The 12,928-nt window shown below is 42.2% G+C and overlaps 1 protein-coding gene across 1 annotated transcript in view; it reads right to left on the bottom strand.

Moving 5' to 3' along the window:
* sccpdha.1 (saccharopine dehydrogenase a, tandem duplicate 1) overlaps positions 1 to 9,204 on the bottom strand; it is a 32,122-nt gene extending 22,918 nt beyond the window's left edge. Inside the window, exons 1-2 of the mRNA XM_073050471.1 lie at positions 8,880 to 9,204; positions 1,703 to 1,812 (exon numbers count right to left, since the gene is read on the bottom strand). Coding sequence (XP_072906572.1) covers positions 1,703 to 1,812; positions 8,880 to 9,066 — 297 coding nt within the window. The 5' untranslated portion in view covers positions 9,067 to 9,204. The remainder of the gene's footprint in view (positions 1 to 1,702; positions 1,813 to 8,879) is intronic.
* Between the last annotated feature and the right edge of the window lie 3,724 nt (positions 9,205 to 12,928).

The raw sequence follows: 12,928 nt of genomic DNA, 5'->3' as shown, positions 1-12,928 counted from the left end.
GGACCTCTCTATCTTTGCTGGTAAGTGACCCAGTTACGGGGTATGTAACAGTAGGTACAGAGATGTCAGGGATAAGTTTTTTTATGCAGAGACTGGTGAGTGCGTGGAATGGGCTGCCAGTGATGGTGGTGGAGGCGAATATGATAGGGTCTTTTAAGAGACTCCTGGACAGGTACACGGAGCTCAGAAAAATAGAGGGCTATGGGTAAGCCTAGGTAGTTCTAAGGTAAGGACATGTTCGGCATAGCTTTGTGGGCCGAAGGGCCTGTATTACACTGTAGATTTTCTGTGTTCTATGTTCAAATGTACAAAACTTGAATGAGACCACAACTAATGTGGACTATTTTAGTTCTTTTAAGGAAATACATTATTTAATTGGAGGCAGTTTACAGAAAGTTCACGACTATGACCCTGAGTAAGGAAGAACTGTATTAAGAGGAAAGATAAACAGACTGGGACTCTACTCAATGGAACATAGAGAAGTGAGAGGATTCATTGAAAACAAGACTCTTTGTATGTGGGGGTTACATAAATTAAAAACAGAGATGGTGCTTCCTCACATGGGAGAGTCTAAAAACACGTGGCATGATCTCAGAATAAGGGGTCACCAACTTAATACTGAGATGAGAAAGAATTTGTTCTCTCAGAGGGCTCTGTCTTTGGAACAGTAGGGGTAAGTGTCCTAGTCTTTATGTCCTTTTTAAACATATTTTTTATGATGGCAAGACCCTGATGGACATTAAGAACTTAAAGCACTGCAGGTCTACCCCATCAGCAAGTTACTCTGTGGCGGACAAACTGAAGGAACTGGACTTCATGTGGATTGTGCTGCTCCTGTGTCGAGGGGCACCAGAGGAGTCGGCGCACAAAGGCAGTGAGCAGTCTAACAGCAGCACGTTCCTTGTGATCACAGGACCCTGTTAGACGTTGTTAATGTGGAATGCTGGAAGTCTGCTGGGTTTACTGGTGAACAGTGGGGGAGGGCTTGGCCTCAAACCATGGTGTCATCTACTTACAGCGCCCAGAAGAGATGTGTCGGAAATCGGTACACCTGGCCAGAAGCGGTGTGGTGCGACATCCAAGCTGGAATTGGTGCTGCCTTGCAACCACACCCCCCCCCCCAATGCAGTGTTCACACGGCAGAAGACAAGCAGTGATGTGTTCAACTGCTGGCTGCTGCGACATTCATGAACTCAAGGTCTTAGATTTTTTTTGTGTGTGACTGTACTTTTTGCTATCTTTATGTGCCTTGTGCTGTGTATTACTGCGATTTGCACCTTGGCCTCTGAGTAACGCTGCTTCATTTGGCTGTATTCATGACAATTAAACTTGAATTTGAACTAATGTATACTTAAGGTTGAAATAGATAAATGTCTAACCAGTAAGATAACCAAGGGTTATAGAGGACGGGCTTGAATGTGGATTTGAACAATGCTCTGTCAGCCATGATCCTACTTAGTGGCTGAACAAGCTCAAGGGACGAAAGGCTTCCTCTTGTTCCCAGGTACAGCTCCATCCTATTTTCTTTGTGTACACAGATTACAGTACACTATTTACCAAAATTAAATCTCACCTCCTTGTGAAAATATACATTTTAAATAACACCATAGCATATTTTAAACATTGAAGCTACCAAAAAGCAACATTTTGCTCCAGTAAGGTATACAAGTTGCCTCCTTTTGAGTTCTAAAGGTATACTTACTGGCCCTACACAGTTGAGGATCACCGATCCCTGCTGGCACATTGCAGCAAGTGAGGATGAATCATTTATATCACAGATTATGCATTCCGTGGATTTAATTTCTGGAGTTCCTGAAAGAAGATAATTTTTTTGAAAGGATTAATCCCATTATATCATAAAACATATTTTTCAAAACAATGATTTCTTTTTGTAATACAATGTGAAATATTTTATTTAAAACACAAACATGGCATATGTCAAGTATTGATAGATTCTAAAAATAAACTGACATTTCTGTCTTTTTTGACACTTTTAGTATTGAACTACCATATCCAACACCACTGAATTTTTGAATACAGTCACATTCACATACTGAATGGAAATGAAATGTTTAATTGCCTGGGGAGCAAATAACAGCAAAGTTTCCATTTGGCCCTGTACCTCCCACCAATGGATGAAAAACACTGACTGGCTTTCAATAAACCCCTCTGTCTTTCTGTAGCTGAGAGACAATGTTTAAAAAAAAACTGTTGATAATTTCAAATAATCTGCAATCAAAGCGCTAACAGTTCAACTAAACTACACATAATTCAAACTATTTTTTCAAATGCAAGATTAACAAATGCAGTTCTTTTCTCTGCCATTCTGACAGATAACACTAACAAGCCTGTATAGCTGAGTAGTCTGCAGCTGCACAGCAGAGACAAAGCACAGTGGTAATGTTTACTATTGAAATGCACTTGCTGGCATAATTCCAATGCAATTGCGTTTGAAATTAGTAAGGTTAACTACAGCTTTTTGTTAAATATAATAATTAGTATAATATAAACTAATTGCAACTTTGGTCGATACCCTTATCCCATCGAGTGTAGCTCTTTGGATGTTCAACTGCCAAGTAATTCCATATTCAGATAATGGAAAATATTTCAGACTTGCTGTTATCTACAATTAGTGGCCTCTTTATTAGGTACATCAGCCCATTAATCATCCAATCATGTAGCAGCAACTCAATGCATTAAAGCATACAGACATGTCAAGAGGCTCAGTTGTTATTCAGACTTAACATCTGAATGGAGACGAAATGTGATCTAAGTGACTTCGACTTCGGAATGATTGTTGGTGCCAGATGAGGTGGTTTGAGCATCTCGGGAACTGCTAATCTCCCGGGATCACAGCAGTCTTTAGAGTTTACAGTGAAAAATAAAAGGAAACATCCAGTGAGTGGTTAATTCAGTGGGCGAAAACACATTGTTGATGAGGGAGGTCAGAGAAGAATGGTCTGACCTAGTCAAGCTGACAGGAAGGCAACAGTAACTCAAATAACTACGCATTACAACAGTGGTGCACAGAAGAATGCATTAACACATCAAACCTTGAAGTGCTTGGGGTACAGCAGCAGACAACCATGAACATACACTCAGTGGCTACTTTATTAGAAACAGGAGACACCTAGTAGAATGGCTATAAAATGTATCTCAAAACACTGCTCATCAGAGTTTCTCAAATACCAAATTATCAACATCTTTGTCAGGGTGGAATATCCCCAAAGCTTCTTTCACAACTCTCACTAGTTCCACTCAACATAAGCTGTCGTTCACCAGGATGTTGCCTGGAATGGAGGGGCTGTGGTTAAAAGGAGAGATTGAACGAGATGGGTTTACTCTCACTGGAACATAGGACGCTGAGTGGTGAGCAGAAAGAGATTTATAAAATTAAGAGGAGCATAGACAACATAGACAGTAATTTTTATCCCCAGGGTAGTAGCAGTTAGAATTAGAGAGCACGTTTAAGGCAAGAGGTGAGAAAATTAAAGGAGATATAGATAGATAGATAGATAGATAGATAGATACTTTATTCATCCCCATGGGGAAATTCAACTTTTTTTCCAATGTCCCATACACTTGTTGTAGCAAAACTAATTACATACAATACTTAACTCAGTAAAAAATATGATATGCATCTAAATCACTATCTCAAAAAGCATTAATAATAGCTTTTAAAAAGTTCTTAAGTCCTGGCGGTAGAATTGTAAAGCCTAATGGCATTGGGGAGTATTGACCTCTTCATCCTGTCTGAGGAGCATTGTATCGATAGTAACCTGTCGCTGAAACTGCTTCTCTGTCTCTGGATGGTGCTATGTAGAGGATGTTCAGAGGACAAATTTTTCCCCCTACATAGAAAGGGGTGTATATCTGGAAAGAGCTGTCAGTGGAGGTTCAAGAGACAGATATAACTACAATACAGGTGTCCCCCGCTTTTCGAATGTTCGCTTTACGACACCTCACTGTTACGAAAGACCTACATTAATTACCTGTTTTCGCTAACAGAAGGTGTTTTCACTGTTATGAAAAAAGGCAGCGCGCGCGCGCCAAGCACCTCCCCCGGAACTGCATTCTAGCCGGCATTGCTTCAACCCGTGCCTGTGAGCATCTGTGCTTTATGTCGATTTATTTTGTGCATCCTTTAGAAAGGTGAGTTCTAAGGTATCAGAAAAGCCTAAAAGAGCATGTAAGGGTGTTACACTTAGTGTAAAACTAGACATAATTAAGTGGTTCGATCGTGGTGAACGAAGTAAGGACATAGTGAGTTTGGCTAAGGGGGCTGGGTTTGTGGAAGTTAACGAAGATGATGTTGAAGAGGTTTTGGCATCCCATAACCAAGAACTGACAGATGAAGAGCTGATGAAGAGGAAAGGATAACAATTGAAGCCGAATGCAGTAGTCATCCAGGAACTGAACGTGAGGCAATTGCGTGAGATTTTTGCTGCGATTGACAACGCTGCAATAATTGCAGAAAAGTATGACTTTAATTTTGAAAGGGTACTTAGGTTTAGGGCATATTTGCAGGATGGTTTGAGTGCTTACAAAGAACTGTATGATAGAAAAATACGCGAAGCTAAACAGTCTAACATACTGTCGTTTTTCAAGCCCTCCACATCAGCCACAGCAGACGGCGAACCTCGACCTTCGACATCGAGGCAGGCAGGCATAAAAGAAGGTGACCTGCTTGCCCTGATGGAAACAGACAACGATGAGATGATGACACCCCAGTGTCCCACCACCCCAACCTCCGATGACTCAGCCTAACACACCATCATCAGTATCCTCACTGTCTTCCCGATTCCGGTAAGTGAAACTACACTGTACATACATTATTTCTACTTTATATAGGCTGTGTATTTTTATGCATTATTTGGTAGGATTTGGCAGGTTCATAGCTTAAAGGTTACTGGAACTGTCACTCTGGGATAAAGTCAATATAGTTAAAATGGTCATAGTGCCTCAGTTTAACCTTCTTTCTATGATGCTTCCTTTAAATGTTTCAGATTTGATCTACAAGCAATACAACAAAATTATTAGTGATTTTCTATGGGCTAAGAAGAAGCCCAGAATTAAAATGCGTAAGATGTGTATGTCCAGGGACATGGGTGGGCTCAGTCTACCAGACGTCAGGGCATATAAATTATCCTTTGAAATGACCAAGTTAGCTAAAAATTGGGACAGGGCTGATGTTGATTTAGATTGAGTAGTTATAGAACGGAGCTTGGCTGCACCACATTCTTCCCCTAACATCCTCTCACGACATTGTGAAAAACAAGACTAATCTAAATCCTACACTATGTCATTCAAGGAGTGTGTGGAGTACAATTCATAAAGCTTGTAGAATGTCACATTTAAACCAGTTGTACTCCTCGCTCTGGAATAACCCTGAGATATGCATTGGGAAAGGAATAGTGTACTGGAAAGAATGGAAGATTAAAGGTGTAAATACAGTAGGTCATCTCTATGAGAATGGGATTTTTATGTCGTATGTGGATTTGCAGAGGAAATATAACTTTGTAGTTAAAGGGAATTTCTGGAAGTATTTACAAATAAGACATTGCGTTAGTAGCATATTCAAGAATGGCGGCCCACAAAGTAACCCTTTAACTGAATACTTTACATTACTACAGGAAGTTCATAAAGCATGTGTTTTATAAAATGTTCAAGCACTCTGTGGGTGAACCGTGTAACAATCTCCAAGCAGTATGGCAGAAGGATCTTGGAAGTGATATTGAAGATAATGAGTGGCCAAATATTTTATCAAATATGGGTAGACATATTAGGGAAACGAGAAGGAAATTTATTCAGTATAAGATGGTACACATATTATTGGACACCAACTAGACTCTACAAAATGGGGGTTGTTGATAATAGTTTATGCTGGAAATGTAAAAATGAGGTGGGCACATATTTTCACATGATTTGGGAGTGTTCCATGGTTCATCCATTTTGGTGTAAAGTTCTTGATTTGTTGGGAAATTGGTCGGGTTCTACACTGCCCTTGTGCCCACGGCTTTGTCTCCTGGGTGACAGGACAATGATACCTAATGTAAACAATGACAAATGTACTATTTTAAAGGCGGGTCTCATCACAGCTGCAAGAATTATATTGCAAAACTGGAAAAAACCCAGATGTCCCACTGTGAAGGAATGGACTGAGGAAATGGTTAAGATTTCATCATATGAACACATGTTGGGAAGAATTAACAGTGAAGGAAGAGTGCAAGACGCGTCGGATCAATTTTGGTTGTATGTTAATTTAAACTTAAATTAGAACTTTTTTTTCTGTTTCTTAGTTTTATGTTTTCCTGTCATGGGATGGCTGAGCAAATATACTGGACTGTATCTGCTCTATGATATGCTGTAAAATAAGAATAAATAATAATAAACATTTGAATTACAAAAAAAAGGTTACTGGAAAGAGTGCTTTGCCAAGAGCGCTTGCCCCATGTGTTTCTGCCACGAGCGATTGCGCTGAGTGTTTTTGCCGCAAGCGCCTGCGTGAGATGTTCTTTACAGTGGACAGTGCTGCAATAATTGCAGAAAAGTATTTCTACTTTATATAGGCTGTGTATTTATCAGATCATTCCTGCTTTTACTATATGTTACTGTTATTTTAGGTTTTATGTGTTATTTGGCATGATTTGGTAGGGTTTTTTTGGGTCTGCGAACGCTCACAAATTTTTCCCATATAAATAAATGGTAATTGCTTCTTCACTTTACGACATTCCGGCTTACGAACCTTTTCATAGGAATGCTCTACCTTCGAAAAGCGGGGGAAACCTGTATCTGAAAGATGTTTACACAGGTACTGAAGAAGTAAATAGAGGGATGCAGACAAACAGGATTAGCATTTGAAGTCATCATAGCTAAAGGAGTCCATTTCTGCACTGAGGACTCGAATGCATAAATCCTAGATAGAAACCATCCTATGAATATAATCTAATCTCTCAAACCTGGGCTTTCTTTATCCCTCAATACAATGGCTTCAAAATAAAACAAACCCATCACAGCCTGGTTGGACTCGTTGCCCACACAATAATATTATATTGGGGCAGCTTTTGCCAGAATCTTCACTGGAACAACAAAACAGTCAAGATTCAGGATTGGTTATTGTCACTCTGCCGTACACGACTGTGAAGTGGAATGGAATGATTTTTACTCTGGATCCAATGCAGCATAATAAAACACAGTAACAGTTACTGCAACAACTCATAGTCTGACTTGTAATTATCAAAAAAAAACTTCTCAGTTACTTATAAGCTTCACGAAAGGAGTGGGATGAAATACCCTCCATTTGTCTGAATAGGTGTAGCTGGAACATCATCTAGAGCAAAGCGCCCATAATCTCCCACCCATTCATTCACTCCTTCCATCATCACACTTTTTCAATACTAATCTACCACACTTACCCTATTCAGTACAAAACTCAAACATTTTCCTAAATAATGGAAATCTCATCCATCTCACTGTATGTCCCAGCATTCAGCTTTGTTACATCCACACCAATGACAGTCTTAGTTACTGCTCTGTCATCTTGTTTGCACTGTTACATCTGGTTTGCTTTTATCAGTGGGAGGCATTGAGTTCTAAAGTCAAGAGGTTATGTTGCAACTTTATAAAACTCTAGTTAGGTCACATCTGGAGTACTACATACAGTACTGGTTGCCCCACCATAGGAAGGATGTTGAGGCTCTGGGGGGTGTGCACAAGAGGTTTACCAGGACGTTGCCTGGTTCAGAGGGCACGTGCTATCACAGGAGCCTGGATAAACTTGGGATGTTTTCTCTGGAGGCTGAGGGGAGATCTGATAGAGGTTTATAAGATTATGAGAGGCATAGATAAAGTAGACAGGGTTGAAATGTCTAATACCACTCATTGGTCATGGATTGAAGGCATGAGGGGGTAGGTTCAAAGGGGGGTTGTGAGGGGTAAGTTTTTTACTCAGAGAATTTTGGATGCCTGGAATGCACTGTCTGGTATGGTGGTAGAAGCAAGCACATCAGAGGCTTTTAAGAGATGTTTAGATAGGCGCATGGATGTATGGAAGATGGAGGGATATGGACATTGTGTAGGGAAGAGGGATTAGTGTTTGGGTGTTTATGATTTGCTTTTTAGCTGGTTCAGCACAACATTGTGGGGCAAAGGGTCTGTTCCTGTGCTCTGCGATTCATCCCTATTGTTCTCAAACTGCAAATATTAATGACAAGTCCAGAACTTAGATTTAAAAGAGTCCCGAAGTACATTTCTTATATTAATCCCCCATCTCACTATCCAGGGCTGGCCAATTTGGCCTGGCTAATTCTCATATCTTCACCCAACCAGGACTAGTCATCTTTTCCCCAACACCTGGGACTGTCACTCCCTCCACCACCATGACTGGGTGAGGCTATCTCGCTACCCTCACCAAACCCCTCTCCCCTCCCCCATCCCCACCATGACAGGTTGCAAACCCTCCCCCCCCCCCCCCCCCAATCATCAGGCCAGGCCGTTTTCCCCTCCATCCGAACACTAACCACCCTATACCTCATCAATAAACCGACAGACTCCTACTTGTTTCCCTTCCCGTCACGGAGAGACTCCCTTTCCCCATTCTATTACCCCACCCATAAAGGGCCTGTTTCCCCCACCCCAGCACATGTCCTAGTTGTACACGCCCTCATCAAGGGACCCCTTTGCAATCCCAAATTACAGGCCTGATTCTCCCTCTATTTACCGGTCACCTCCCCCCAAACAAAAAGAAATGCGCCTGCTTCCTCACCCCTCTCCTCTCCCTATCCCAACCTGCAGGCCTGGCGCTATCCCTGTCCACTAACCCCGCCCGTCTCCACACTGTCCTCCGACAGCGGCCTCGACCTGCTCTCTGCCGCACTCACCCAGGGCGTCAGCCGCTCGCTGCAGCGTTTGCTCCAGTTTGCCGCGGTTCCTGCCGGCAACCGCCCAGGTCAGGGGCTCCGGCCCCTCGGAGTCGGCTGCCACCCGGGCCACTTCCTCCACCACGTACTGACCGGTGAAGCCGGAGGCGCCGAACACGATCAGCTTGAAAGGTCGGGCTGCCGCCATCGCTACGCAGCGAGTCTTCGGGATCAACAAGCAACGGAGCTGGAACAAGACTCCGTCAGTATTCACCCCCTGCCGTAAAACCGGCGCTGTGCAGCCGTGCAAATACTACCTGCACTCAGTTCATCGGCAGGGACTAGTGTCAGAAAGAATAGAAACGAACACCCCCAATGAAACGGCATCATATGCTTTTAACTCATTATTGCCATTGGTTTATTATCGTTACACGTACCCATATACAGTTTTAAAAAAAAGCTTCCGTTTGCATCCATCCAGACAGACTTATTCCATGTATAATTACATCCAGGTAGTTAAAAGAACAACAGAATGAAAAATAGTGTTGCAGTTACAGAGAAAGTGCAGTTCATGTAAACTTATTTTTTTATTAATCATCCCCATTGGACGATCTACCAACTTTATTTTGCATCCCGCCCTTTCGAATAATTTCTGAAATAGTTTACCTTTTTTAGTTTAAAAGTTTAAGGTTATTGTCACAGGCATACATATCCAGGGTATAAATGCCATGAAAAATTAACTTTTTGCAGCAGCACACAGTACATTGCAAACATAACGAGCATAAACTAGATAAACTTATCTATTGCCTGTGCTCAAAACTGTGTATCTTCAAAATGTTGTGTTCATTCTGTAGCTTCTTTAAGACTGATTTCCTTTTTAAGACTCCGAATCACAGTGATGGTTTGTCTATTTCCAAGAATTTATTCGTGCTGGGTTCTACTCTATCAACTATGTTTTCCCTAATGTGTCCTACTCAGTATCTGGTCTCAGCACTAGCAAGAATGAAGTTTCCAGACTAGGCATTCAGTTGAATACGTTCAGGTAATTCCACCATTTTCATGCAGACCTCCTGTATACATGTCTCTGCTGTGTGTTCATTTCTTGGGTCATTTAAGTTGTCCTGCCTTCCACCTTATTGCAGAGCCTTCTTCCTGTGCAATTAAACCTTGTTTTATCTCATGACATTTTCCAATTTTAATAAACTGTTACCCCCCCCCCCCACACTAACTTCCTGTTCTACAGAGTACTTCTGCTCTTGTTTCACATTAACAGCATTCACAACATCTGATTTTATATTCCTGTGCTAATCTGGCAGCTTGTAAAGGTAAATACAATTCCAATGGTCAAGCAGAAAAATAGAATTTGTAAAATTATTAAAATTAACATTCAGGTTTTAGGAATTTTCTTGGGCATTTTCCAAAAGAAAGGATTTTCATTAAGATTTAACTTTAAGGTTACTTTTTTAAACCAATGTGAACTCACGCGAATTTATAAGACCATAAGATATAGGAGCAGAAGTCGGCCATTCGGCCCATCGAGTCTGCTTCGCCATTCAATCATGGGCTGATCCACTTCATCCGGTCATCCCCACTTCTCTGCTTTCACCCCATACCCTTTGATGTCCTGGCTAATCAAGAACCCACCTATTTAAAGGAGTGGAGGAAGGAACAATTTGGCGCAAATAGCTGAGTGCAGTCCTGCATGCAGCTAGCTGCAGTCTGGCCAGCCGTCACACTGAATATGCCTGAATCTTTCTTCTGCAGTGCTGAAGCCTTTCAAGTTCATTCATTTAGCCACTTCAATGAAAGAGTTTATAAGCAAGCTAATACCCAGCTGGGAAAGGGGTAGCAATTTTACAATCTGAACTTTAGGGAAGGGAGAAAAAACCCCCAAATATATCCAATATGTAATTCTGCCCCAATACCAAACTCTGGTGCATTTCAAAACATTCTACAAAAGAATAATTTCCATGTCCAGGTGGTTCAGGAGAATGATTTCAGGAATGAAAGGTTTAATATATGATGTCTGTTTGATGGCTCTGGGCTTGTTCTCCCTGGAGTTTAGAAGATCTCATTGAAACCTATCGAATAGTGAAAGGCCTAGATAGAGTGGATGTCGAGAGGATGTTTCCTATGGTGGGTGAGTCTAGGACCAGAATACATATCTTCAGAATGGAAGAATGGCTATTTAGAACAGAGATGAGAAAGTATTTCTTTAGCCAGAGGTTGGTGAATCTGTGGAATTCATTGCCATGGCGGCCAAATGGTTGAGTATATTTAAAGCAGAAGCTAGCGGGGCATCAAACGTTGCAGGGAGAAGGCTGGAGAATGGGGACGGGAAGGATAATAAATCAGCCATGATGGAATGGTGGAGCAGGCTCGATGGGCCAAGCGGTCTAATTCTGTTCCTATTTTTTATGGTTTTATCATGTAATTCTGTTGTCCCCAAACTGAGGAGGAAGATGAGTCCACCATGGCAGTTCTAGGATGACAATGTTAATGCACCAACCCACTTCTCAATCTTCCTCAGTACTGCACATTAGCTCAACTAGCTTCATGCTAGAATTGAGTTTATCTGTAGGGTGTGGAGAACTGCCACAAATCAAAAACCTATCTGGGTGTAAAGGGCGTTTCTTCTTTTTCTTTGTTTCTGCGTATGTTAATCAAAATGGCTTCTTTGTTTTGTTAAAAGTAGGAATGCTTCTTTGTTGCGAGAGAGTGCTGGAAGCTTGTTTGGGTTAAAATTTACTGATAACGAGAATTGTATTCCTTTGTTAACCAATTGGGATTAATGTTGTTCTTTCTTCTGAGTCTGTAAGCTATTGTTGGGGTCTCTGGGGGAGCACGTTCCCAGCAATGTACCAAGGAACTTCCAAAAGGAACAGACCCTATTCCTGAAGGCTTAGAGGGACCACGTACTCGGGTGTCGTTACAGATGGATGGAAGCCACGTTAAAGCTGTCCTCGACACCAGGGCGCAAGTCAAGTTGCTGTACAGTTCGTTTTACAACCATTATTGGAAGCATTTACCCTTGCGTCCCCCTGGGTCGCCTCAGGCTTGCTCAGCTCGTTCTCATCTAGGGGGAGCAGCCTTCGGCCCCGCCAAACTGGGTAATCAGCTGGTGTGGATGCTGTGTGATGTCCCCGCCTCGCCCAAAAACAGACAGTACACCATATGCGATTAAATGATTACAATTTATAAAGATTACTATAACTAAGTGATTAATAACCATACAGTATGTATGAAGGAAAAGAAAATAAAGACAAGGCGCCAAACTTATCAAGGTCCAAACCACTTTGTGCACAACCGTTGGAGCTCAATTACTGAAGTCTTCTGGCCACCATTTGATCCCCTCTGAACTCCTTGACTCGCAGCTCAGGACCACCCGAGGTGGTCAACCAAGCACATTTATCTTCGTCTCCTCTTTTCGGGGTACCTCCTGGCCTTGGACCCCCGCTGGGGGTCCGTTCCTCGCCCAATTTACAGCATCGCATCCTCTCTCTCTCACCCCCTCGCACCGATCTCCCCAAAAGCCCGCCAACAATAGTTTACAGACTCAGAAGAAAGAACAACATTAATCCCAATTGGTTAAGAAGCATTCCTACTTTTAACAAAACAAAGAAGCCATTTTGATTAAAATACGCAGTAACAAAGAAAAAGAAGAAACTGTGGAGACCCACTTCCCAGCGCACTCGAACCGGCTCACAAATCGGCGCGCGTCGGCATAGAGGCCAGACCCAAAAAGGGCGCCAAGTCTGCTTCACCAGCAAGGGGAAAAGCTCACACGCGGGACGGGACTGTGAATACGCGCCCCCTACAGCATTCCAGCCCGGGGAGGGCGGGATCAGGAAGGCTTTAAGCGAGGCCGTGAAGTTCGAATAGATCTCTTTTGCAACTGCAGCTCATCGACTACGTGTCGTTATTTCAGCGCTGCGTGTAGCACACCACTACAAAACCCCCTTTACATGGATTTTTGGTATCCACTTGTTTGTGGATACCCAATAAAACATCAGACATCAGAACTGAAGGGGAAACTGTTAAACATTGACCACAAGGGACTCCATAATGAA

The sequence above is a fragment of the Hemitrygon akajei genome, chromosome 7, assembly GCF_048418815.1.
Source record: "Hemitrygon akajei chromosome 7, sHemAka1.3, whole genome shotgun sequence".
Taxonomy (NCBI): domain Eukaryota; kingdom Metazoa; phylum Chordata; class Chondrichthyes; order Myliobatiformes; family Dasyatidae; genus Hemitrygon; species Hemitrygon akajei.
This window is presented reverse-complemented; position numbering and strand designations above follow the sequence as displayed.